Here is a 27,954-nt window from a genome sequence, read left to right on the forward strand (position 1 = left end):
CACTTTTCGTGAACTCAAGAATGCAGAAAACCTTGTGCTCCACAGTTACCATCTCACTCGCAACTGACAGTGAAATGGAATGTCTGCCCTATTGCCACGTGAACTCTACCTGTCGTTCCTGAAACCATCACTACCCACCTGCCAAAAACTTTGAAACTTCCTCTTTTCATTGGTATAAAACTTGTTCATTTTGGATTTGTACTTGAATACATACAAAGTTTCGAAAATGGGTGCATCATTTAGAATAATCCTGTACCTGTAGAATTATATCATTGTACACCACATGGTTCAGAGAGATGTCATGTCATACACATTTACAAGCATGTAAAACTAGCTTTCACTTAAAATGGTGTGCAGTAAAACTTCAATATAAGAAATGAAGTTTTAATTTATTACTGCTTCACTACTAAATCTATTTGCAGCACACTGTCGAGACAGTATCTACACGTATCACTGAATGTAACTGCAAAATTATATCACAGAACGACACATAGTTCAGGAGATATGATGTCACACACATAGAGATGTGCGAAAAACTAGCTTTTGCTTAAAATGGAGCACTAATTACCTGGACTATATTCATCCAGTCTTTCATAATGAGAGCATTTCAGAACTTCCTACAAACTTTTAAATATAATTTCAAACATTTCCTCAAACTTTCTCGCTTACAGGCTTAGAGTCAAATGTTTAACACATTAACTCAACTGTAAAGCAATCAGATGTTTCAATCTGTTTCATACAGGGAAATTTGATTCTTTAAAGAACTGGGGGTTTACTGGTGATCAGTAATATTTATTTCTGGTGATACCAGGTTATTTTTAATGGTTTGAAACAACACAATATGAGTATCTGCCAGACCTAAACTACTTGACATGGATCAGATATAGGCAGAGGGAGTGATTTAAGTTCACAGTCTCAATGTTCAGTCATTTTGCCTAAAAATGTGTCAGTTATGCAGAAATAAGAAAAAGCCTCTACTGATTTTGATATCAAAGGAGAAAAGGTAGTGTCAGGTAAAACTTTTAACATCATCGAAGACATATTCTTGGATGGCAAAATTGGATAAATATCATATAAGAACGTAGGCTTCCGCAGCCGGTGTCCCAGTGATTAAAATTATTCTGGGTATTATGCCACGTCATTGTTAAAAACTAACAACAATAATTAACTAAAACCGACATTTCGGCCGAATTGCAACGGCCTTCCTCAGGGCACGACTGGTTTTGCATGGGGATGGGTGCTTCTGTTTATTACAGACTATAGATGTCTGACATCACTGTTGTAAAACTTTTAATTGGCCCTCTAATATGATTGGCTAGTCATAACATAAGGGAAGATGGAAGGAAAAAGGCTATTTGTGGATGTCCATGTCACCAACCATTGGTAGCGGTCCGCCAATCAGTGTTCGGCTACTGGCCGGCAAGTTTAACTCCTGGTGTGTGCGGAAGTGGACTGACAGTTGCTCTACAGCTGTTCGTGCAGATACATTCGTGTCCCGTGTAGCTTCTGCCTTGCGACCACTCGCGGCCCGTTGGACTGGGATGGCTGCCAACCAGGACGCTGGGAGTCTGTAGCCATCTTCTCTGTTGATGTTGTCAGGTTGCTTAATTATTTCTATCGCCTCCCGTATTTTGCGTTCTTGCATCCACGATTCTTTCGCCAGTACTCGGGCTTCCTGGAACCTGATAGGCTGTCCACAGTCACGGTGGTGTTCCACTATCGCCGATTTGTTATGTTGCTGTAATCGTACATAGCGTTCGTGTTCTGCTACTCGTAAGCTGACAGGTCTCCCTGTTTCTCCTATGTAGGTAGCTCTGAGCTCACACCGTAGTTCGTAAACACCTGCAGTGTTAAGATTGTTGACTACATCCTTGGTGGAACCTATCATTTTGTGGACTGCTTTGAAAAATCAGTTTGAAACCTCATCGGCGAAGGACATTGCCTAGCCGTTCACTGACGACTTAAATACCATGCACAAAAATATAAAGTTCACACGTGAGACTGAAAACAATGGTACCTTGCCTTTTCTGGATGTGGAAGTATACAGAGCTGCCGAAGGTAAACTGGGACACAAAGTGTACCGGAAAACAACGCACACTAATCGGTACCTGCACGTGGAGAGCTACCACCACCCAGCTCAAAAGTATTCTGCTCTGCATACGTTAACCGCCCAAGCCTACCGGATAAGCGATGAAAATAACATCAAAGAAGATTTAAAGGAGCTACAACACACATTTCGTGCCAACGGCTATGATGACAACATCATAAGAAAGGTAGCTAAAACCAAAGGGAGCAGAACACGAGAAGAAGGCAAAGAAGAGAAGCTTCCACTGGTACCCTTACCATATGTAAAACGCGTCAGTGAATGGCTAGGCAACATTCTCCGCTGACGAGGTTTCAAACCAATTTTTCGTAGCAGTCACAGGATCCACGAAATGATAGGTTCCACCAAGGATGTAGTCAACAATCTTAATACTGCAGGTGTTTACAAACTATGGTGTGAGTGCGAAGCTGCCTACACAGGAGAAACAGGGTGACCTGTCAGCTTACGAGTAGCAGAACACGAACGCTATGTACAATTACAACAACATAATAAATCGGTGATAGCAGAACACCACCGTGACTGTGGACAACCTATCAGGTTCCAGGAAGCCTGAGTACTGGCGAAAGAATCGTGGATGTGAGAACACAAAATACGGGAGGCGATCGAAATTATTAAGCAACCTGACAACATCAACAGAGAAGATGGCTACAAACTCCCGGCGTCCTGGCTGCCGGCCATCCCAGTCCAATTGGCCGTGACCGGTCACGGGGCAAGAGCTACATGGGACACAGACGTATCTGCACACACAGCTGTAGAGCAACTGTCAGTCCACTTCCACGCACACCAGGAGGAAAACTTGCCGACCAGAAGCCGAACACTGATTGGAAGACAGCTACCAATCGTTGACGACATGGACATCCACTAATAGCCTTTTTCCTTCCATCTTCCCTTATGTCATGACTAGCCAATCATATTGGAGGGCCAATTAAAAGTTTTACAGTTTTACAACTGATGTCAGACATCTATAGTCTGTACTAAATAGAAGCACCCATCCCCATGCAAAACCAGTCGTGCCCTGAGGAAGGCCGTTGCAATTCGGCTGAAACATCGGTTTTAGTTTATTATTGTTATTTTTTGAGCAATGATGCAGCATTATACCCAGAAGAATTTTAATCTTTATGAATAAATATCGCTTGCCATGCAGTACTCAGATATTTCAGGAAACAGCTTTATTGTCATTAACATTCAAGACTAGCTTCGATGTGTAACATCAAGTTTCATATTTTATTTCCTTGTAGTGGACATATTCTCACTGTTCATATTGTTTGCATCTTTCATACTACCCATTTATCGTAGCTGAATTTTCATTTCAACATTTTAATTGCAAAAATAAACTATTTTTCACCTAACATGAATGCAGTTAATTAACATACCTTAATTTTATAGATACCATGAGACTGTCTTACCTTCTCCTGGTGCAGGACATATATCACAGGCATCACCCCACCCTTTTCCCATATTCATTCCACAACAGCAGTCTTGTTTCGACAGCTTTATCGGTAATGGATTGCGACAATGACCTCGTCTTGAAAGAGCTGTGTAGCAGTTGCCTTGTCGTGCATCTGTAAAATGTAATACATGTGAGGAAGGACACATGAACAGTCAATTTACTGCCAAAGAGAATGTTTCCTACTAACATAAGAAACAACAATACAATGAACTTATCAATGACTGGATGTGAGGTCAGGGTGTATTCAACTTTAAAACTAAAATGTAGGCTCAGCCATACACAATACAACAGCACTAATTTAGTGCTTCTAAGGAGAAACTGCAGAAAATATGAAGCAATGGAAAATCTTAGTCTGTCAGATATAACTAATATTTTTTACTATATAACTTGCCAAATTCTCTTAAAAATTTAGATTGCCCATCTCAAAATTCAACCTTTTCCTGGTAAATTGTGAAAGGGGCAGTTTCACCATGTGTGTCGAAATGGTGACAGCAGCAGGAGAGGTCGGGATTAGTGGCTGTATTGCATGATGGGGGCGGTGTGGAATGAGAATAAGACACCAGAAGATTGGAAGAGGGCACTAATTGTCCGTATATTCAAGAAAGGCAGTAGGAAGGACTGAAGAAACTACCGAGGAGTGGTGGTGGTGGTTGTTGGGATGTTTAAGGGGGACTAAACAGCTAAGGTCATCAGTCCCCCATTCCAAAAACAGGCGAGACAGAAATGCACGACGCAGGTAAAACCCCAAGGGGAAGGAGACTCCCCCCCCAGGCCCTAAAAGAACACAAATGCGGTAACGAACACTACAGACACGAAGACACCAGACAAAAGGAAACAGAACAAAAGAAGTTGACCGGAGACTGGTTGATTGACCATGACAACAAAAAAGGGAAAGAGTCAACCAACCGACTACACACTAAAATCTGCAACCAAATATGAGAGACTCGAGGACAAGAGACACACAAAGGGAAAGGTGCAGGACCACTCTAAATGGAACCATAAAAAGGACTAGCACGGATAAAATGTAAAACACTGTCAGCCATGGAGGCATCGTCGCATAAAATCAAAGGCAAGGTGCCCGGGAGATTAAAAGACTGCCGAAGGGTGCGCAGTCGGGGACACTCCAATAAAACGTGGGCGACCGTCAGCCGGGACCCACACCGACACAGGGGGGGATCCTCCTGACGCAAAAGATGGCCGTGCGTCAGGTATGTATGGCCGATGCGGAGCCGACACAAGATAACAGACTCCCTGCGAGAAGACCGCAGGGAGGAGCGCCACACATCGGTCGTCTCCTTGACAGCCCGCAGTTTATTCGGGGCTGTCATGCCACGCCACTCAACAGACCACACCCCAAGCACCTTACGGCGCAACACCAGCTGCAGGTCGCGAGCTGTGAGGCCGATCTCCAAAGCTGGGGCGTCGATCGCCCCTTTGGCCAGCCTGTCAACACGTTCGTTCCCCGGGATGCCAACATGAACTGGCATCCAAACCAAGACCACCGAACGACCATAACGGACAATGGCGGAAACAGACTCCTGAATAGAGGACACCAGAGGAGAAGAGAGATAGCAGCGGTCGATGGCCTGAAGGCTGCTCAGGGAGTCACTGCAGATGACGATGGACCTACCTGAGCAGAAACGCATATGCTCAAGAGTGCGCGAGATGGCCACCAGCTCTGCAGTAAAAATACTGCAGCCAGCCGGCAAGGAGCGTTGCTCAACATGGGCAGCGTGAGCAAAAGCGTATGCAGTGTGACCATCAACCAGGGAACCATCAGTGTAGACAGGCTCACAGCCCGGAAATGATTCGAGGAGCGCAAGAAAACGGCAACGGAGGGCCACAGGCGGAACCGAGTCCTTAGGTCCCTGTGCCAAATCCAGACGGACGGACGGTCGGGACAAACACCAGGGAGGCGTAGGTGTACGGACCCGGAAGGGAGGCAGAAGAGGGAATGACCCCAGTTCTGACAGCAGGAACTGGACACGGACAGCTACGGAAAGCCCAGACCTAGGTCACTGTTCGGGCAGATGGAGGACCATAGCAGGGAAAAGCAGGCGACGATTGGGATGGTCTGGCGAGCAATGCACGTGGACAGCATAGTCGGCGAGCAGACGATGGCGGCGAATCCGCAGCGGGGGAACCCCGGCCTCGACCAGTAGACTATCCACGGGGCTGGTGCGAAAAGCAACAGTTGCAAGCCGAACCCCACAGTGGTGTATGGGGTCTAACAACTTCAACACTGAGGGTGACGCAGACCCATAGGCCAGGCTCCCATAATCAAGCCGGGACTGCACAAGGGCTCTGTACAATCGCAGCAGCGTGCAGCGATCTGCACCCCAAGACGTGTGGCTAAGGCAGCGGAGGGCGTTGAGGTGCCGCCAGCATTTTTGCTTCAGCTGAGTAACATGAGGAACCCATGTGAGCCGGGCATCAAACACGAGTCCCAAGAAGCGGCAAGTGTCCACCACTTCAAGCAGGTGGCCGTCGAGGTAAAGTTCAGGATGAGGGTGGACCGTCCGACGCCTGCAGAAGTGCATAACTCGAGTCTTGGGTGCAGAGAACTGAAAACCATGAGTCAGAGCCCATGATGCTGCCTTGCGAACGGCGACTTGCAGCCTGCAGTCGGCGACTCCCGTAGTCGTGGAGCTAAATGAGATGCAGAAGTCGTCAGCATACAAAGATGGAGACACCGACGACCCCACTGCTGCAGCCAGACCATTAATGGCCACTAGAAATAAGGAGACGCTCAACACTGAGCCCTGCGGGACCCCATTTTCCTGTATATAAGATGAACTAGAGGTGGCACCGACTTGCACCCGGAAAGAGCGGCGCAATAAAAAGCTTTGAAGAAAAGCCAGGAGCCGACCACGAAGACCCCACTCATGCAACATGGCGAGGATGTGATGCCTCCATGTTGTGTCATACGCCTTCCGCAGATCGAAAAATACAGCAACGAGATGCTGACGTCGGGCAAAGGCCGTACGGACAGCAGATTCCAGCCACACCAAATGGTCCACTGCAGACTGGCCCTGACGGAAGCCACCCTGGGATGGAGCGAGGAGACCGCGCGACTCAAGGACCCAACACAAACGCCGCCCCACCATACGTTCGAGCAATTTGCACAAAACGTTGGTGAGGGTAATGGGACGATAGCTGTCCACCGCCAGTGGGTCCGCACCGGGCTTCAAGATGGGGACAATAACACCCTCTCGCCATTGCGACGGGAACACGCCTTCGCTCCAAATGTGATTAAATATCGCGAGAATGTGTCTCTGGCAGTCCCTGGAGAGATGCTTCAGCATCTGCACGTGGATGCAGTCTGGGCCTGGTGCTGTATCAGGGCAATCGGCGAGGGCAGCGAGGAATTCCCTCTCGCTGAAAGGAGCATTGTATGTTTCAGAACGACACGTGTGGAATGAGAACAGCGTCCGCTCGGCTCGCTCCTTGAGAGAGCGAAAGGCGGGGGGATAAGATGCAGTCGCAGAGCTCTGAGCAAAGTGCGCGGCAAGCCATTCAGCAATAGCGGCAGCGTCCGTGCGGACAGCGCCGTCCAAGGAGAGTCCAGGGACACCCATAGGGGTCTGGTATCCATAAATCCGCCGGATCCGGGACCACACGAGTGAGGGGGAGACATGGGAGCCCAAGGATGAGACATACCTCTCCCAGCACTCCTGCTTACGCCGTGCAATAAGACGACGGGCCAAGGCACGGAGCCTCTTAAAAGCGATGAGGGTCTCGAGAGACGGGTGCCGCCTATGACGCTGGAGAGCCCGCCGACGGTCGCGAATAGCCTCAGCAATCTCCGGCGACCACCAGGGTACAGCTTTCCTCCGAGGGAGGCCAGAAGATCGGGGGATGGCAGCCTTGGCCGCTGAAATGATGGACGTGGTTAAAACACGGACCACCTCGTCAATGTCACCCTTTGGGGGAGACTCAATGGCTGCAGCAGAAGTAAAAGCCGGCCAGTCTGCCCTGTGGAGAGTCCAGCGGGGCAGGCGCCCAGAAGAACGGCACTGGGGTAGTGACAAATAGATGGGAAAATGGTCACTACCGCACAGGTCAGGGTGCACCCTCCAGTGGAGGGATGGGACAAGTCCGGGGCTGCAAAGAGAGAGATCGATGGCCGAGAACGAGCCATGGGCAACACTGAAATGCGTGGGAGCACCGGTGTTCAAGAGGCTAAGGTCGAGCTGAGCCAACAAATGCTCCACGGCCCGACCGCGGTCATCAGAGACAGTCCCACCCCATAGAGGGTTGTGGGCACTGAAATCGCCCAGAAGCAGCAATGGTGGCGGGAGTTGAGCCAGCAGTGCAGCCAAGACATGTCGGGGGAGCTCCCCATCTGGAGGAATGTAAACAGAGCAAACAGTAATAGTCGGCGAGAGCTCAACCCTGGCAGCAACTGCCTCTAAAGGCGTCTGAAGGGGTACTGGCGAGCTACAGACAGAGTGGTGAACAAAGAGGCAAACCCCACCTGACGCTCGTTGACAGGCAGCACGGTTCTTATAGTATCCCCAATAACCGCGAAGGGTGGGGGTCCGCAGTGCAGGAAACCAAGTTTCCTGCAGAGCAATGCAGAGAACAGGGGAATCACTCAGAAGCATCCGGAGCTCAGGCAGGTGGCGGAAATAACCGCCGCAGTTCCATTGGAGAATGGAAGCAGGAAGGGACTGGGAGGGCGTGAATGCGACTAAGAGGCAGACAGTGCTTCAGAGCCAACTGCCGCCACCGGGGGAGACTCAGCTGAGTCCATAGGAGAGGCCCCCAAGGGTTCCGTGAGGGCGAGATCCGCGGCAGAGGCGAGGATCTCCACCTCATCCCCGGAGCCAGGACTATGTACAGCAGGCGGTGCTGAAACTGCCGGAACATCCTTCTTCTTGGACACATGCCGTTCCTTCTTCTCACGTCGGCCCTTAGGGTGAGAGGGCTGGGAGAGCTTCTCTGAAGGAGCGTTGGAGGCTGACGACGACGCAGAAGCCCTACGACCAGCAGGTGGCGGAACCTTCAGCCACTGGCTGACATCTGGCTGGGAAGGAGAAGAAACGGAGGAAGGGAGAGCCCCGAGGGACCCCTTCCGCGAGAGAGGAACCGGCGGAGGCAACGCCGGCGGAGAAGGAGGGGGAGGAATCGAGCCTCCCGGTTGTGGAGCAGATGTCACTCCTGAAGTATGCGTGGGGGGAGCGACAGAAGAGGGTTTGCCCCCAACTGCTAAGGGGGCAACAGAGGAAGGCTTGCCCCCAGACACGAGGGGGGCAGACAGAGATACACGGCCCCGAGGGCCCACTGAAGGCGGCACAGATGAGGCGACAACCGTCGCTCGCGTGGGCGACGATAACGTGGCTGCAGCATAAGATGGTCGGATGGAAGCAGGATACAACCTTTCATATTTCAGTTTTGCCTCTCGATAAGTAAGCCGGTCCAGGGTCTTAAATTCCATGATCTTCCGTTCCTTATGAAGAACGGGGCAATCCGGCGAGCATGGAGAGTGGTGCTCCCCACAGTTGACACATACAGGCAGAGACGCACATGGAGAATCGGGATGAGAGGGGCGTCTGCAATCTCGACATGTAGCGCTGGATGGGCAACGGGAGGACATATGCCCAAACTTCCAGCACTGGAAGCACCGCATCGGGGGAGGGACGTATGGCTTCACGTCGCAACGGTAAACCATCACCTTGACCTTCTCGGGCAAGACATCACCCTCGAAGGCCAAGATAAAGGCACCGGTGGCCACCCTGTTAGTCTTGGGCCCCCTATGTACACGACGGACAAAATGTACACCACGTCGTTCCAAGTCGGCTCTCAGCTCGTCATCGGATTGTAACAAGAGGTCACGATGGTAAATAATCCCCTGGACCATATTTAAGCTACTGTGGGGAGTGACGGTAACAGGGACGTCACCCAGCTTATCACACAAGAGCAACGCTCGTGACTGGGCTGGGGAGGACGTCTTGAGGAGGATGGACCCATTCCTCATTTTAGACAACCCCGCCACTTCCCCAAACTTATCCTCCAGGTGTTCCACAAAAAACAGAGGCTTCGTCATGAGAAAGGAGTCACCATCAGTCCTGCTGCAGACAAGGTATTGCGGTACGTAAGGCTCCCGCTTGGCACTAGATCGGCGTCCCTCCCATGGCGCAGCCAATGAGGGGAACGACTGAAGGTCATATTGTGCAGCATCAAAGTCTACTCTACCACGCTCAGAGACGCTGGTGGCCGTGCGACCACCAGCTTGGTGTGATTTATTGCGCTTCATTGCGCCACATCCGCCCAGATGCCACCTACTCCGAACGAGGGCTCTCCCCAAGGGCGCCACCCAGCCAAAGCAACGGGTACCTGGCCGATATCCCGTTGCCTGGAGTCCCCGTGCCCCAGACAAGATGGGCACATACTCCTTGGCATGCATGGGGAGGAAACAGCTCTGGCATCTGTAGTGCGATCCCTGCGTGGTCAGGGGGCTACCACCAAGAGGGTACATGACGACCCCACCACAACAGACTGGCTACCGTGCTGGATTTCAGGTGTTGAAAGGGTCCACAGTTGTCGTAGGCGCTAAGAAGAAGAGTGCGCACAAGGCGAGAAGGAGACAACCCAGAAGATGTTGGGCGTAGTCCCCCCCACACGACAATAGGTAACATGCAAGATGGTGGAGCATGATGGACCAATAGAAAAACACCAAGTAAGGTGTCCTTCCCCAAATGGCACGCACTGACAACGGAAATTTGGAAAAAAAAAGGAGGTCAAACCCAAGAGGGGACCATCACAGAAGGCCGAAACGTTTGAGACTCCTTTTAGTCGCCTCTTACGACAGGCAGGAATACCGCGGGCCTATTCTTACCCCCGAACCCGCACGGGGGGTACCGAGGAGTCACACTGAAACTATTATGTGCTAAGATATTTTATAAAAATATCCTGGAGAGCAGAATATGAACAAGGGCTGAGAACAAATTGAGAGAGGTAGACAGTGGCTTCAGACCTGGGAGATCAACTTTTGACCTCACACTTGTAGTGAGGCAGCTCCAGGAGCACCACTATGAATTTGGAGTAGACCTTTTGATGGCCTTTTTAGACACAGAAAAGGCATTTTGTAGCATCTGTAAAGGAAAGGCCTGGAAAGCACTAGACAAGAAGGGAGTGGTAAAAGAGACAACAAGCAGAATGGAGGACATGTATCGTGGAAATCTGAGTTGTGTGAAAGTGGAAAATGAAAGGACGGATTGGTTCAGACACGCAAGTGATGTGAAAAAGGCAGTGGATTGTCATCTCTCCTCTTCATTGTGGTCTTGGAAGAGATAACCACTAAGGTAGCAGAGAAAACTGGAGAAGACAAGATGAATGGAACGCTGTTCACAGATGAGTTGATGATCTGGGGTTATAGGGTGGAGGAGATTCAGGAACAGCTGGATGTCTGGGAAGAAACCGTGAGACAGTATGGAAAGAAATGTAATGTAAATAAATGTGAGACCCTGGTTACAACTAGAAAGAAAGATATTTGAGTAACTAGCAAAATAAAGATTGGAGGTGAACAAATAAAGAAGGTGAAAATGTCAAGTACTTGGGAAGTGTGATACAGGAAAATGGAAAAAATGAGAAAGAGATCAGCGAATGTGGCAGACAGGCAGAAGCATTCCTGTGAAGTGTTAGGAGCATAATTTGGTACAAAGACGTCACACAAAAAAAGCAGAGAAGTTCAGGGCTATTCAAAAAAAAGGAACAGATTTCAAACATTTATTGCTTCCAAACTACAAAAGATACAAACACAATTCCAATGTTCCTGGAAAGAGATAAGTTCAAATTTTTATGCATTCAATGTGAGCACGAGATGTTACATGATGAATACCAAAACGGTGGCTCATTTCCTGACACACATGAAGCAGCTGGTTGCTCGTTACCAAATTCACAGCTTCAAAATGTGATGTTGCAAATTTCAAGAGTGTTAGGTATAGGGGGATAGAATTGCTGTCTATTATGCAGCTCCACAGATAAAAGTCACAAGGTATGAGGTCTGGAAACCAGGGAGTACGAAAGATGAACTTCATCGCTGGTGGCCTCCCAGGTCTCCAGATCTCACACCTTGTGACTTTTATCTGTGGGTTACATAAAAGACCAAGTTTTTATCCCCCCCCCCCCCTTCCCCTTATGCCTGAAACTCTTGAAAGTCTGTGACATCACATTGCTGAAGCTGCGAATTCGACAATGAGGGACCAGCTGCTTTGTGTGTGGTAGGAAATGAGCCACAGTTTTGGTATCTGTCGTGTAACACACGGTGCTCACATTGTATGCATAAAAATTTGAATTTCTCTCTTCCTAGAAATGTTGGAATTCTGTTTCTATCTTTTGTAGTTTTGAAGCAATAAATGTTTGAAATCTGTTGTTCTTTTTGAATAGCCCTGTAATGCATACAAGTTATTGCATACCGGTATTGAATTTAATTGATGAAAGGAGAAAATATAAAATTGCAGTAAATGAAGCAGACGAAATGAATACAAACATCTCAAAAATGAAATCGACAGGAAGTGCAAATTGGCTAAGCAGGAATGGCTAGAAGACAAGTGTAAGGATGTAGAAGCATATATCACTAGGGATAAGTTAGATACTGCCTACAGGAACATGGAGACCTGTATGAATATAAAGAGCTCAGATGTAAAACCAGTCCTCAGCAAAGAAGGGAAAGCAGAAAGGTGAAAGGAGTATACAGAGGGTCTATACAAGGGTGATGCACTTGAGGGCAATATTATGGAAATGGAAGAAGATGTAGATGAAGATGAGATGGGAATATGATACTGCGTGAGAAATTTGACAAAGCACTGAAAGACCCAAGTTGAAATAAGGTCCCAAGAGTAGACAACATTCCTTTAGACCTACTGATAGCCTTGGAGGAGCCAGCCGTGACAAAACCCTTCCATCAGGTGAGCAAGATGTATGAGACAGCCAGAACCCTCAGACTTCAAGAAGGATGCAATAATTCAAAAAAAAAAAAAAAAAGAAAGAAAAGCAGGTGCAGCAGCTTCACAGATGAACGGAAAAACTGGTAGAAGCTAACTTCGGGGATTATCAGTTTGGATTCCATTGGAATGTAGGAACATGTGAGATAATACTGACCCTATGAATTATCTTAGACAACAGCTTAAGGAAAGGCAAACCTACATGTATAGCATTTGTAAACTTACAGAAAGCTTTTGACAATGTTGACTGAAATACTCTCTTTCAAATTATGAATGTGGCAGGAGTAAAATGCAGGCAATGAAAGGCTATTTAATTTGTACAGAAACCAGATCACAGTTGTAAGAGATGAGGGGCACGGAAGAGAAGCTGTGGTTGAAAGGGTGTGAGACAGGATTCTAGACTATCCCAGATGTTATTCAATCTGTATATTGAAATTGCAGTAAAGAAAATAATATAAAAATTTGGAGTAGGCATTGTTGATGTTGTGGTCTTTAGTCCTGAGACTGGTTTGATGCAGCTCTCCATGCTACTCTATCCTGTGCAAGCTTCTTCATCTCCCAATACTTACTGCAACCTACATCCTTCTGAATCTGCATAGTGTATTCATCTGTTGGTCTCCCTCTACGATTTTTACCCTCCACGCTGCCCTCCAATGCTAAATTTGTGATCACTTGATGCCTCAAAACATGTCCTACCAACCGGTCCTTCTTTTTGTCAAGTTGTGCCACAAACTCCTCTTCTCCACAATTCTATTCAATACCTCCTCATTAGTTATGTGATCTACCCATCTAATCTTCAGCATTCTTCTGTAGCACCACATTTCGAATGCTTCTATTCTCTTCCTGTCCAAACTATTTATCGTCCATGTTTCACTTCCATACATGGCTACACTCCATACAAATACTTTTAGAAACGACTTCCTGACACTTAAATCTATACTCGATGTTAACAAATTTCTCTTCTTCAGAAACGCTTTCCTTGCCATTGCCAGTCTACATTTTATGTCCTCTCTACTTCGACCATCATCAGTTATTTTACTCCCTAAATAGCAAAACTCCTTTACTACTTTAAGTGTCTCATTTCCTAATCTAACTCCCTCAGCATCACCCGATTTAATTTGACTACATTCCATTATCCTCGTTTTGCTTTTGTTGATGTTCATCTTATATCTTCCTCTCAAGACACTGTCCATTTGGTTCAACTGCTCTTCCAAGTCCTTTGCTGTCTCTGACAGAATTACAATGTCATCGGCGAACCTCAAAGTTTCTATTTCTTCTCCATGAATTTTAATACCTACTCCGAATTTTTCTTTTGTTTCCTTTACTGCTTGCTCAATATACAGATAGAATAACATCAGGGATAGGCTACAACCCTGTCTCACTCCCTTCCCAACCACTGCTTCCCTTTCATGCCCCTCGACTCTTATAACTGCCATCTTCTTTCTGTACAAATTGTAAATAGCCTTTCGCCCCCTGTATTTTACCCCTGCCACCTTCAGAATTTGAAAGAGAGTATTCCAGTTAACATTGTCAAAAGTTTTCTCTAAGTCTACAAATGCTAGAAACGTAGGTTTGCCTTTTCTTAATCTTTCTTCTACGATAAGTCGTAAGGTTAGTATTGCCTCACGTATTCCAACATTTCTACGAAATCCAAACTGATCCTCCCCAAGGTCCGCCTCTACCAGTTTTTCCAGTCGTCTGTAAAGAATTTGCGTTAGTATTTTGCAGCTGTGACTTATTAAACTGATAGTTCAGTAATTTTCACATCTGTCAACACCTGCTTTCTTTGGGATTGGAGTTATTATATTCATCTTGAAGTCTGAGGGTATTTCGCCTGTTGCATACATCTTGCTCACTGGATGCTAGAGTTTTGTCAGGACTGGCTCTCCCAAGGCCGTCAGTAGTTCTAATGGAATGTTGTCTACTCCCGGGGCCTTGTTTCGACTCAGGTCTTTCAGTGCTCTGTCAAACCCTTCATGCAGTATTGTATCTCCCATTTCGTCTTCATCTACATCCTCTTCCATTTCCATAATATTGTCCTCAAGTACATCGCCCTTGTATAAACCCTCTATATACTCCTTCCACCTTTCTGCTTTCCCTTCTTTGCTTAGAACTGGGTTTCCATCTGAGCTCTTGATGTTCATGCAAGTGGTTCTCTTCTCTCCAAAGGTCTCTCTAATTTTCCTGTAGGCAGTATCCATCTTACCCCTAGTGATACTCACTTCTACATCCTTACATTTGTCCTCTAGCCATCCCTGCTTAGCAATTTTGCACTTCCTGTAGATCTCATTTTTGAGACGTTTGTATTCCTTTTTGCCTGCTTCATTTACTGCATTTTTATATTTTCTCCTTTCATCAATTAAATTCAATGTATCTTCTGTTACCCAAGGATTTCTACTAGCCCTCGTCTTTTTACCTACTTGATCATCTGCTGCCTTCACTACTTCATCCCTCAGAGCTACCCATTCTTCTTCTACTGTATTTCTTTCCCCCATTCCTGTCAATTGTTCCCTTATGCTCTCCCTGAAACTCTGTACAACCTCTGGTTTAGTCAGTTTATCCAGGTCCCATCTCCTTAAATTCCCACCTTTTTGCAGTTTCTTCAGTTTTAATCTACATATCATAACCAATAGATTGTGATCAGAGTCCACATCTGCTCCTGGAAATGTCTTACAATTTAAAACCTGGTTCCTAAATCTCTGTCTTACCATTATATAGTCTATCTGATACCTTATAGTGTCTCCAGGATTCTTCCACGTATACAACGTTCTTTTATGATTCTTGAACGAAGTGTTAGCTATAATTAACTTATGCTCTGTGCAAAATTCTACCAGGCGGCTTCCTCTTTCATTTCTTAGCCCCAATCTGTATTCACCTACTACATTTTCTTCTCTCCCTTTTCCTACTACCGAATTCCAGTCACCCATGAGTATTAAATTTTCGTCACCCTTCACTATCTGAATTTAACCATACAGTAAAGCTGCATGCCCTCGGGAAAAATTACGGCCGTAGTTTCCCCATGCTTTCAGCCGTTCGCAGTACCAGCACAGCAAGGCCGTTTTGGTTAGTGTTACAAGGCCAGATCACTCAATCATCCAGACTGTTGCCCTTGCAACTACTGAAAAGGCTGCTGCCCCTCTTCAGGAACCACACATTTGTCTGGCCTCTCAACAGATACCCCTCCGTTGAGGTTGCACCTACGGTACGGCTATCTGTATCACTGAGGCAAGCAAGCCTCCCCACCAACGGCAAGGTCCATTGTTCATGGAGGGGGGGCGGGGGGGGGAGATAGGATGAGGAAAGAAAGTGTAAGGGGAATAGTGAAAGGGGAAACCTTCGCAGAGCAGGATAGAAACATCAAGACTAAGTTGGTATTCCAGTGTTGTGTGTGCATATTTTGAAAAGGCTGATCGGCCTCATTTCTCTATGTGTATTGCTACAGGTCTTTGTGTATGTAATTGGTTCCTGCTGAATGTTACTTAAATAGTGTTTCAAAGTTGTTAATGCTTCCGTTGAATAAAGTCGTGTTCAGTCTACTGACCTTGAATAAAGTTGTGTTCAGTCTGCTGAGCACGTTGAACTTATACCTAATTACAACACGATTGGCAATGACTGCGTTCCTGTTCTCTGCACATATTTCTACTCTGGTTGGTCCTCCGTTTATACTCACAATGGCTGATGGTGTTACAGAAAACACTTTACATCAGCTGGTAGAACAGCAACAATCATTTGCCACGGCATTGCACTACCAAACACGGGCACTGCACAATCAAACTCAGGTACTTCAATCACTGGCTTCTGTTTTGTCTAGTTGGCATGCTTCTCTATCCGTGTCGCCTGCCTTTAGCCCTCCACAGCCCCCATGGTTTATCCACCTCCCTTTTCTACATATAATGAGTCTGTTGAGGCATGGAATGCATACGAGAAATGGCTGAAACAATGCTTTCAAACTTTTGGGATTACTGATACTATTTTATGTCGTACCTTGTTTCTTTTACGGATACTGCCAAGAATGTATCAAGTCCTATGTCAACTTGCCCCTTCACAGGATCCATCTTCTTTAATATTTGACCAAATGTGTGAAGCTCTATCTAAATACTACTGTAAGTGCACCTTTGTTGTTGTAGGAAGCAACTTTATCCACCCTATCGAGCACAGACGGCTGAAATCCATGTCATTGTCATTTTATGTCCGATGTGCATAAAGAGACATATGCTGACCACATGCTTATAGATGCCACAATTCGTTTAGCTCTGGATCATGAGGAGTGAGAATGTGCTCTTTTGTGTGAAAATCCCTCCCTCCCCCAAGGTTTTAGCTATTGCACAGTTGTTCAAGGGGTGTCACAAGCTGCGTATAGTCAAATTGAGTCATGGTTACAGGTATCAGCAATGTAACCCTCTCCTCCACACCAAGCTTCAGATAATTTGCAGGGGGAAGACATGGTCACAGACGCCAGCACACAATCACAGCATTAAGGTGGCCAGCCTCGCTCCCAGCAACAGTCATACCAACAAAGTAAACAGGCCAGTAAACAGCAATGCACGCATTCGACACTCCCGCCCTGCCCTTATTGTGTCATTAACCGCAAGCACCCAGTATGCCCAAAACGCTGGGCTTCCTGTCATAATTGCAACAAAGAATGTCACATTGCTTCTGTTTGTAATGCAAAGATTCAGAGCAACAACCCTGAAGCGAATATGGACACAACATTGTATCGGCTATTTCCGTTTCACCGAACTAACTTTTCACTGATGTTATGGTTTTTTGTACAGTTCTGCACACGCGTGTGGATACCAGAGCTGCAGTAACCTTGTTAAACTCACAAACTTGGGCTCCCCTCTACTTCTCCCTGTGTCCCAAAATTCAGTAAAATACAATAAATGTAGTATTTCTATTCTTGGCCAATTCTCTGTTGCAGTGACCTTCAAGTCAGTAGTCCGGTCACTTACATTTCTTGTTGTATATAACGCATGTATGGAGAATCTTTTTGGATTAGATGCTTTTAAGTACTTTGCTTTTACCAGTTCAGATGAAGTGAATTCAGAGTCTGAACAAGTGCCATTTACACAGTTAGATGCATTATGTTCTCAGTTTTCCTCATTTTTCTCTCTTGGATTGGGATGTGCCAACAATTTTAAAGCATGTTACCGTGAAACCTTCCGCTCGGCCTCACTTTTTTCCAGGCCCGTCTGGTTCAGTGGCATTCAGGGCACAAGTTAAAGATGAAGTACATCGTTTCAAGAAATCTGGTGTTGTTTGGCCTATTGCATCAAGTGAATGGTCTACCCCCTTAGTTCTCATAAAGAAACTGCCGGGCTGGTTACAGCTCTGCAGTGATTTTAAAGTTTCTGTGAACACACAATCTGTAGTGAATACATACCTGATACCATGCCCGAATGATCTCTTTGCAAAGTTATCAGGTGGGCAATATTTCTCAAAACTTAACTTGTTGGGTGCCTATTTACAATGTCCCTTAGATACACAGTCACAATGCATGTTAGTTGTCAATACCCCTTCTGGGCTGTACCAAAACTTGCAGTTGCATTTTGGAGTCGCCAGCACTCCGCTATTTTTCAAAGTTTTTTGGAACAGCTTACATCATATGTGCCGGGTTGTGCAAACTATTTGGATGACATTGTAGTTATGGTGCTTCCACTGCAGAACATTTACAAAATGTCCGTACTCTTTCTTTCTGTCCTCCAAGCAGCCTCGTTGAAATGTAATTTAGAAAAATGTAAATTTTTTCAACCTTCTATCATTTATCTTGGGTTTGAAGTTTCTCGTGATGATCTCAAAGTCATGTATCAACATGTTTCTGTTATTGTGTCGCTTCTGCCCAATGAATCAACATGGAAATGACAATGCTTTGTCCTGCCTGCTGGCCAGTCCGGACCCAGGATTTGATCAGGAGGAATTGCTTTGTTTCCACACTGATGTTGCTGCACAGCAGATGGTTGATGGTTTTCTTGTAACTAGCACAGTGATCATGAAGGCTGTAGCTTCAGATCCCAATTTGTAGCATGTCATAACACACCCTCTGTAATTATTGCACCATTTGATGTCGATTCTCTGTTGTGGATGGTATTCTGCTTTGAGACACACCCCTCAGGTAGTGAGCCCCCCAGGGCTTCATTTGGAGGTCCTCTGTTTATTACATGCAGATCACTGGTGTGTATCACACACAAGAGAATTGGCCTGTCAACCCATGTTTTGGACTGGCTTGGATGTTAAAGTTACCCACCTGGTTGCCTCCAGTTCACAGTGTGTGATGCATCAAGGAGCTCCCCAGGTGTCGCTGTCTCATTGGCCAATGCTGTCATATGCATGGGACCATATATACACATGTGGATTTCACTGGCGCCCTCTCAATGCTTGTTGGCTGTTGGTCGTTGATGCATATACTCATTTTCGGTATGTCGTTCACTGGATTTCCTCATCCGTAATTGCCACTGTCACTGCCTTGTCCAAAATTTTTCACTCAAGGGCTTGCCCATGATGTTAGTGTCCGATAATCGTCCACAATTTTCATCGCAAGAGTTTGCGGCACTTTGTGATTCCGGTGCAGTCTGTCATATCTTCGCCCCACCGTTCCATGCACAATCTAATGGTGAGGCAGAATGCCTAGTGCGAATGTTCCAAACTCAGTTGAAAAAGTATGTCGCCAAGTCTTTATCTGACATTGCCTTCGATCAGTTTCTCTCCTAGTACTGCTTCACACCAATTGGCCTGCTGCTGCCAGTTCTAGACTCCCGCACGGGTGAAGAAATCTGTCCTCGATGGGCGAACCAACAGTTCCTCTATTACTTCCGACACCATCATCAGGGATTCTGTCACCCATTCCTGAGCAACTGCTGATGCCAGTACCATCAGCACTAGCAGTATCACCAGAGCTGATACTCAAGGTCAACATGGAAACAGCCCTGGCATTGGTGGTGTTGCCATATGGTTTGTCATGGGAAAGTGGGCACAGAATGTGTACATGCTCCTGCTGCAGCAAGCTACCTTAGCCAGAGCCCAGCGGACAAGGACGACAGTGTGGATGTCTCAAGAATTCACGATCTCCCTAGGAGAGGAGGGATGAAGTGACATGTGTGAGTTCCTGCAGCAGTGCTATGTCATCCACAGAGGGTGCCTCAGACTTGTGCATGGGGAATGGGGGTGAGATCACAGTCAGAGCCCCCCATGGTCCCAGTCTATTTATGGCTAGCCGAGCTATGCTCAGCCTCAGTTCTCTGCTGTGTGTACTGTTACAGCTCTTTCTGTACGTAATTGATTCCTGCTGAATGTTACTTAAATATTGCACTCAAATTGTTAACACTTCTGTTGAATAAAGTCTGCTGGTTGTGTTGTACTTACACCTACTTAAAACAGGTATAGGCACTTGAGGAGAATGGTAAACAAGAGGATTCTCTAGAAGACACATGAAATGGAGATGAGAAGGAAGTGATCAAGAGGAATTAAAAAAAAAAAGGTGTGAGGGGGGAGGGGGAGGGGTTGGACCAGAGTGAACACAGGAACACACAAAAATGATGGAAAAACAGGACTAGATGGTGAGGCTTATGTTCCAAAAAGGCTGGAAACTGTTAAGGTTGATGATGATGATGATACTGAAGCTTATTTTTAGAATACCTACATTTGTTCAGTCCTCATTTTAATAAGGCAGAATTATCATCTTCTGTTGTAAATTTCAAATCAGGAGTAACTGAAGAGATGTAGTGAAAGGACCCAGTGCTTCCTACAGCATTCAATATCTGCCATTGAGCTAAAATGCAAGGTACTAATTTTTTAGTGTATTTAGTGGAAATAAATGCTTGGAATGATTGTATCTGGCATTCTTCTTCTTCAGGGGCCATGGTCTTCTATTGGTTGAATAAATTCAGAGAAAGACGGAATGCTCTTTTTATGGAAGTAGTCCCCTGTACTCATCTACAGGTGCTATCAAAGAAATATGTTTCATATTCCAAAAATGGCTGAAGAACTTGCGCAATGGATCCACTAATATATTCAACATAATCCCGGGACTGCAGTTTTGGACACCCCTGAGATTACACAAGAGAGTCTTCTTGTAACGAAGTTTAGTATTTGGTTGATATCACATGTAATCCAGAAAAACGACACTCTATGTTTATTCTGTCACCGCGTACTCTCAACAGATTTAACTCCTGCATTCTAAATGTACCAGGTGAAAGACTGTGCCTGTAGCAATTCAATTCATAAGTGAATGGGCTCAGCCACATGAGATTTCTTCACTAATGCCCATCCAAAACTGAACAGAGAAAGGGGAATAAAGACAAAAAATGAGGAAGAAGAACTAGTAGTACACTATATCCCACGCAGAAAGTCATCTGAGAAACTGTAAATAAAACTTTTCAAAAAGTATGAAACTGAATTACAACTGCAAATCATTCAGACTGTTGCTTGTATATCTTTTAGTTGAAATTTTGTCTCTTTATTTCAGAAGCAGAATTTCTTGTTCATTCTAAATCACAATGATATGCTCAAATTAAAATTTAAAACAGTCTTGATCGCAATCTTGTTAAAACATTTTTTATTGGAGTGAGTGACCGGTTTCGACTCTTTCATAGAGATGAAATCGATCACTCACTCCAATAAAAAATATTTTAACAAGATTGCGATCAAGACTGTTTTAAATTTTAATTTTAACAAATTTTAAGATCCCTGACTATCTTTTCAAAAATTTTATGATATGTTCAATTTGTGCATACTTCAAATGGTTATTATTTATCAATTACAACAATTTTCAATCTGGGATGATCTCTTTTCTCCTTCTCATATTACTGTAACGAGTTGAAAGTTGTGAAATTAAATAACTTTAGCTACAGCATATGATGCCATATTACCAAATTCACATCTGAGACTTATTACACATACCTCTGCAATGTTTATTATCCTGACTCGGAATAAATCCTGGATTGCACAGGCAATAATAAGATCCATCAGTGTTGACACAACGACCATCTGTGCAGACGTCCTCTTCCAGGCATTCATCATGGTCTCGACACTCATTTGTTTCAGGATTACGTGTTTGCCCTTCAGGGCATTCACAAGTGAATGAACCAACTGAGTTTGTACAATGGCCACCTTGGCATAATCCTGGGATTGCCTCGCATTCATCCACATCTGCAACAAATATGAAAAATGAGAAGTTCACACCATGTGTGTGATAACTCATAAGAAATTTATAGTCTGTAGCACTAAATGTGGTAGCCTCCAATAACTCTGTCTAATCACATATGGTACTAACTAGAACAAAATGCTGCTAATTAGATATGGTGGCCAGGGAACTGATGACCCACATTCATGTTCAAGCTAAAATGAAAATAAAATATGTCAAAATGAATTCAAAGCAACTTCATTCAGAGACGCTGCAGTTAATGTTTTTCACTGGAATGTTTTTACAGCTATTACCATCAGAGATCCTTCCATTCTTTTCCAATTCTAGAAGTATAATTGCAGTATTAAAAAGTTATATGTGTGCACTAGAAGCTTATATTTTTAATATATGTAAAGTGTTCAAATATTATTCTGATTTGAAAAAAAATGTAATACTGTATCCACATTTTTAAAGATATCCTGTATTACGGCTACCTAGTTAGCTTCAGCTTTTGTATGTGTTGCTCCCCACATCACAATTAAATTATTATACTACATGACCCTCTAATTTACCAATATCGTTTCAGTTCTGAATGCTGCTCTATCATCAACAATATGTCTCACATTTGCTTTGCATTTTTCCCCAACTGCTTTTTCCTCTTCTATTTTCCATAAACTTCATCTTGCTACACTTATTCAGTCCTACTCAGTTACTACGATTATAGAGATTCATGCTTCTTTCAATTATTGTGTTCTTTAAGTGTTGAGTATTCACATGATTAACAGTGCCTCTCTGTGATTCACAAATTCCTGCTGCCACAGAATTGTCAGATCACATGTGACAGTGCCATTTCCTGAAATCTTGGTTGTGACGACAGAATGATATTTTTTGTAGTCCGAGGTCTATGTTTGTCAATGCAAACTATGGCTACTTAACATATGTTGATATGACAATATGTGAAGACTGTTTTGTGATTGGTACAGCTATTTCTTAGTTCAGGTAGAATTTACGATTTCCTTCTCTCACTCCATATTTAAATCACTTTTCTTTATAAGTACCAGCAATTGAAACTGAAATTCGGAAATGTTTAGTGACATCTTTATTGCATATTATGTATGTATACTATATGTAATTGTAAAAAGTAACTAGGTATGGCTAAAGGCAGTATTACGAATATTGTCTTTTTTATTTTCTAAAGCACACTTTCACTGTAGCAACTTAATAAAACACACACACACACACACACACACACACACACACACACACACACACACACACACACACACACTCTCTCTCTCTCTGGACACCTGAAGTAATGAGTAATTACAATGTGAACAACATTCCATTCTCACAGATTACAATCCACTCCCCTACACGTGAAATGAATCATTCTAGTACTACTATAGACCAAATAACAATTAACTCCAAAACAAATTATAAATCAGTTGTAATTAAAGCTGGACTGGCAGACCATCATGCACAGGCTATAAGCTTTTGTGTAAACACTAATCCATCCTATAATCATATGAGGAAGACTACACACATGGGCAGAACTTTCAGTAATACTACAGTACAAACATTCCAGAATTATCTCCAACAAGAATCATGGGAGCTAGTGTACAGTACAGAAAATATTTCTGATAAGTTTCAGACATTCATGAATATTTTTAAATATTATTTTGATCTTGCTTTTCCATTGAAAGCCAAAACAACCCAAACCACTAAAAGCACCAAGTGGATTACTAGAGGTATAAGGAAATCCTGTGCTACAAAACGGTACCTTCACAATATTGCAAGAAGCTACAACACAACTCAGGAATTTGATAGTTACTTTAAAAAATATAAATCTATCTTAAATAAAATAATAAAGGAGGCAACGAAACGAGACAATGACAAATACATAGATGCTTCAAACAGAACCAAAGCAATCTGGCAAGTTGTAAAGAAAAAAACCAAATCTTACAAAAATAGAGTTAATAATAAAGGCTGGCTCAGAAAACATTAATAACCCACAGGAAGTAGCTAATATGTTTAATAACTATTTTATAAATGCAACAGATAAACTACTACAACAGACCTCTAATAGAAAATAACATACAGAAACAGGGAAAAAAGGCTCAAGCAGATCAATGTTTCTGTACCCAACAAATGTAGAAGTAGTACAGGTTACAGTAAACAGTCTCAAAATGAAACACTCTGCAGGTGCATATGATATACCTGATTTCATTACAAAGAAGTGTGGGGACTTGATTACTGAACCCTTAACCCACCTATGTAACCTATCTTTTGCTACAGGAACTTTTCCTTCATGTTTGAAAATAGCAAAAGTAAAGCCATTATACAAGAAAGGAAACAAAGATGATATTTCCAACTACAGACCACTGGCACTTCTGTCTGTTTTCTCAAAGATATTAGAAACGCTTTTCAATAAGAGACTAACAGACTTCTTAGAGGATAATGGCATTCTGTCAGAATCTCAACATGGATTTAGAGCAAACCGTTCAACCAAATCAGCAGTTCACTTTCTATTAGAGGCACTGATAGCATTAGACAACAAAAACCTTACCATGGGCATATTTTTAGATTTGTCAAAGGCATTTGACACCATAAATCATGACAAATTGTTACACAAGCTAGAAAATCTTGGCATTAGGGGAACAGTTAACAACTGGCTCAGCTGTTATCTTAAGAACAGGGAACAATATGTGGAAATTAATCAAGAAAGAGACAATGTCATTAGGAAATATAATTCCAAGCTACTGACTGTTAAATATGGAGTGCCACAATGATCAGTAATGGGTCCTGTTCTGTTCTTACTCTATGTAAATGACCTAAACATAAATAAAGACAGCAGTAAAATATTTCAATTTGTTGATGATACGAGTGTTCTAATTACAGGAAACTCAGAAAAAACTTTTGTAAAAAACATAAAAGAAGCCACTGAAAGGCTAACATGTGACTCTGATGACAATGACTTAATACTAAACACTGAAAAAACTGTAGGTATCGATATACACACAGCGCAAACAAATAATCTGATATAACCAAATCTACAGCTATATGGACAGACAATTGCCAAAACATCCTGTACCAAATTTCTTGGACTTCATCTACAAGACAACTTGAAATGGAAAGCACATATTGAGCAAATGAACAAAAAATTAAGTAGGCTACTTCTTGTTTTGTGTTACATATACGTTAAAAAATTGTGCCAGCTACAACACCCTTCAGTGTGTGTATTATGCAGTTGTACACTCTCACCTCTGGTGTGGGATTATGTTCTGGGGAAATTCTGGAGTTGCCATAAAAAAAAATAAATAAATAAATAAATAAATAAATTATAAGAATAATGGAAGGGGTAGATAATCGCAAATCATGTAGACCATTGTTTCAAAAAAGCATGATCCTGCCACTTCCTTGCATATATATACTTGAAAATAAAATGTATTTAAAGCAAAACTTACACACAAAAAGACCACTCAACATTCAAAATCACATAATACACAGCTATGATACAAGACAAAAATTGGATGTACATGTTCAAAGTGACAAAACAAAGTTATTTCAAAACGGCCTTATCCATCCTACTATAAAACTATACAATGCCTTACCAGATACCATTAAACACATACAAAACATTGGTCACTTCAAATCTAAATTGAAGTCGTTCTTGGTTGATCACTGCTTTTACACAGTAAATGAATACCTACAAAACTAAATTTTTCTATGTTCATCCAATGTAGTCTCATTCAGAAGAACATTTGTATTTTATCTCTCTGTATATAGCGTAACAACATTTATTTAAGTATTCATCATTAATTGATATATTAATCTGTGCTATATGTACAAAGGTATACTATATGTAAAACTGTTAATATTAACATAAAAATCCAAATATCTCTTGCACATTGTGCAGCTGTATATGAAAATGGTTCAATAAATCAATCAACTGCCTTTGACATTGGCTAGCACACGTCAACTACTTCCAAGATGTTACAGTTACTACAGCAACACGTACACGTGTTAAAAGTGAGAAACAGTCTTTCAGTCATTAATAAATTGCGTTAGGCGCTGAGCACCAACACAGGATGGCGGATAAAAAGTACCGCACTTTACAATGAGTCTACTCCACAACGATGGTGCAGTTTAGATGTTTGGCAAGACAGTGGATGTTCACGGATTTTGGAGAGACTGGCCTACTATACGTTACTAATGATCAGGAAGGGGCATCTTCTGTAATTTCACCATGCATTCCTAACTACACATGGTGTGAGACCCGTTCCATACCAGTTTTTACGCATGTATAGATCAGAGAAACAGATTCAAAATGTAGGGTTTGGTATAATTCTTCAAGAGCACTGATGTCCACGTTTCAGCACAATGCAGACAGAGAAAATGCGTTAATATTCCTTTCGAATATGCCAACGATCGTTTTGTTACACAATTTGCACCAACACCCATATGTTACGAAAAAGTAATATTGCAGATAACATGCAGCGCCAAACAGATGAGTAAACGGCGTTCTATACAACCAATATTAAAACCAACAAAATTTTCTTGACTTTCGTAATTTCCAACAATGTAAAAAACATTTTTCTTGTTTCATAAGCGGTAAGGTACGTTATAACAATGTGTTTTAAACACGGAACGGACGTACTATGCGTCATGTGGAATGGAAGGGGGCGGTAGTTAAGAAAACTAGAATTCAAAAAATATTACTATTACAAAGAGCTACGGTCTATTTTTTTGCGGTACTCTAAATTTCAAGAGCGAAAAATAAAAGCTGTTTTCTATACATTTCTCTCTTTATTACTACTGAACTTAAATTTATTTCCTAAATTGTTGCAGCTATGGTCGAAACTATAAAGCTACTAATTATCGAACGCTTGTAACAGTTGACTGCAGAAAGAATGACGAAGCTGTTGATTCGAAGCTCTGCATTATAGAGCTGTTATTTTAACGTTTCATTTACGCCATAAGTTAATAAGAAACTGTTCGCCCGGAAGCACTGTAAAGAATCATTTGTGAGTCGTTAGCACGAAAACACCACTGTCCTTGCGTAGTGACGATAGAGAGAAGAAGCAGAGTAATGTTCCAACGTCGGATGACCTACAAATCTGCATTCGTAGCTTCATAATACCTGCCATTTACGAAGATAGTGAGTACAAGTATGGAAAATGAGTTTTGTAAGAAGTTGAAATAGATTATAGTCAACCAGGATGAAACTGCCACTGGTGATTTTATTAGGTTGCAGAGATCCTTTCGTGTTTCCATTTGTTCTTGCAAACATGCCTTCACAAGCAAGCAAACGTCATCTCGTATCTCATCACTGGCTGAGGTAACATGTAGGGATCATTTTATAACTGGCTGTTGGGAGCGTGTTTCCTTATACATCGATGAAATCTATGTTTTCATACAAACCATCGTAATTAGTATGAAGAATACAATGAGCGTAATGGACAGCAGATAGTTTACCCAAAAAATAAAGTTCACAGCATTATTTACACAGAGACTCGAGGAATGTAAAGACTCATTATTTATGTATATTGCTCTCTGGAGATCTGACTAATGCAAATTTTGCTTACAAAAGCCATTACACATTGTTCCTTGGGAATATCCTGATGATTGTAATAACTATGCCATTTAAGAAAGAAATGATAATATCGTGTTACAAATGGATTGAAAATGATTCTTGCCAAAATATGAAGCATATTAAATTGTAACAGGTGTCGCACCGCTTTCCCCACAAACCAAGTCAACGAATTATACCTCAAAACATTCGGTTTTGAGAGCGCATTCATTTCATGTTCACCCCACCTTCGGATGCCTGCCTTTATTTACGCATAGTGAGCTTTGTTTCTTTCCTTATGGCGTTTTACAATATCGTAGCTATCTTAAAAAGTTCCACTCCAAAACTTTGCAATATCGTTAATAAACATCTGAAGCGCTCAAGGGGTATAAGTAATTTTCGGAATAAATAGCATCCGTCAATATTTCTATAATTGGCAATACGACAATACTCGCCCTCAAACGGTCATTACATGACGCAATGTCAATAATAATGAACCGGTGAGGGCCCCATAACTTCCGTGTGACATTTTTACTATTGCAGATGATAAGAACGTATCATATCTTATTACTGCTGCGCGAAATGGCCGAAACTGCTCAACTTTTACAGGATGTACGACCATTAAGAAAGCAGTACTCATGCGATGCGATAGCAGTGTCCCTAACGTCTAAGTTCGAAGGTATATTTTAAATTGGCGCTAAGCTTTCCGACATGCAGTCAGAACAATTATATCTCAAAACATTCCTCTTCAAGAGAACATGAATA

General features: G+C 43.3%; 1 protein-coding gene across 1 annotated transcript in view; it reads right to left on the reverse strand.

The window, feature by feature from the left end:
- Positions 1-27,954, reverse strand: part of LOC124805008 (fibrillin-2-like) — a 425,338-nt gene that overhangs the window by 325,181 nt on the left and 72,203 nt on the right. Inside the window, exons 5-6 of the mRNA XM_047265408.1 lie at positions 21,398-21,646; positions 3,511-3,666 (exon numbers count right to left, since the gene is read on the reverse strand). Of these exons, the coding sequence (XP_047121364.1) occupies positions 3,511-3,666; positions 21,398-21,646 (405 nt within the window). The remainder of the gene's footprint in view (positions 1-3,510; positions 3,667-21,397; positions 21,647-27,954) is intronic.

The sequence above is a fragment of the Schistocerca piceifrons genome, chromosome 7, assembly GCF_021461385.2.
Source record: "Schistocerca piceifrons isolate TAMUIC-IGC-003096 chromosome 7, iqSchPice1.1, whole genome shotgun sequence".
Lineage (NCBI taxonomy): Eukaryota > Metazoa > Arthropoda > Insecta > Orthoptera > Acrididae > Schistocerca > Schistocerca piceifrons.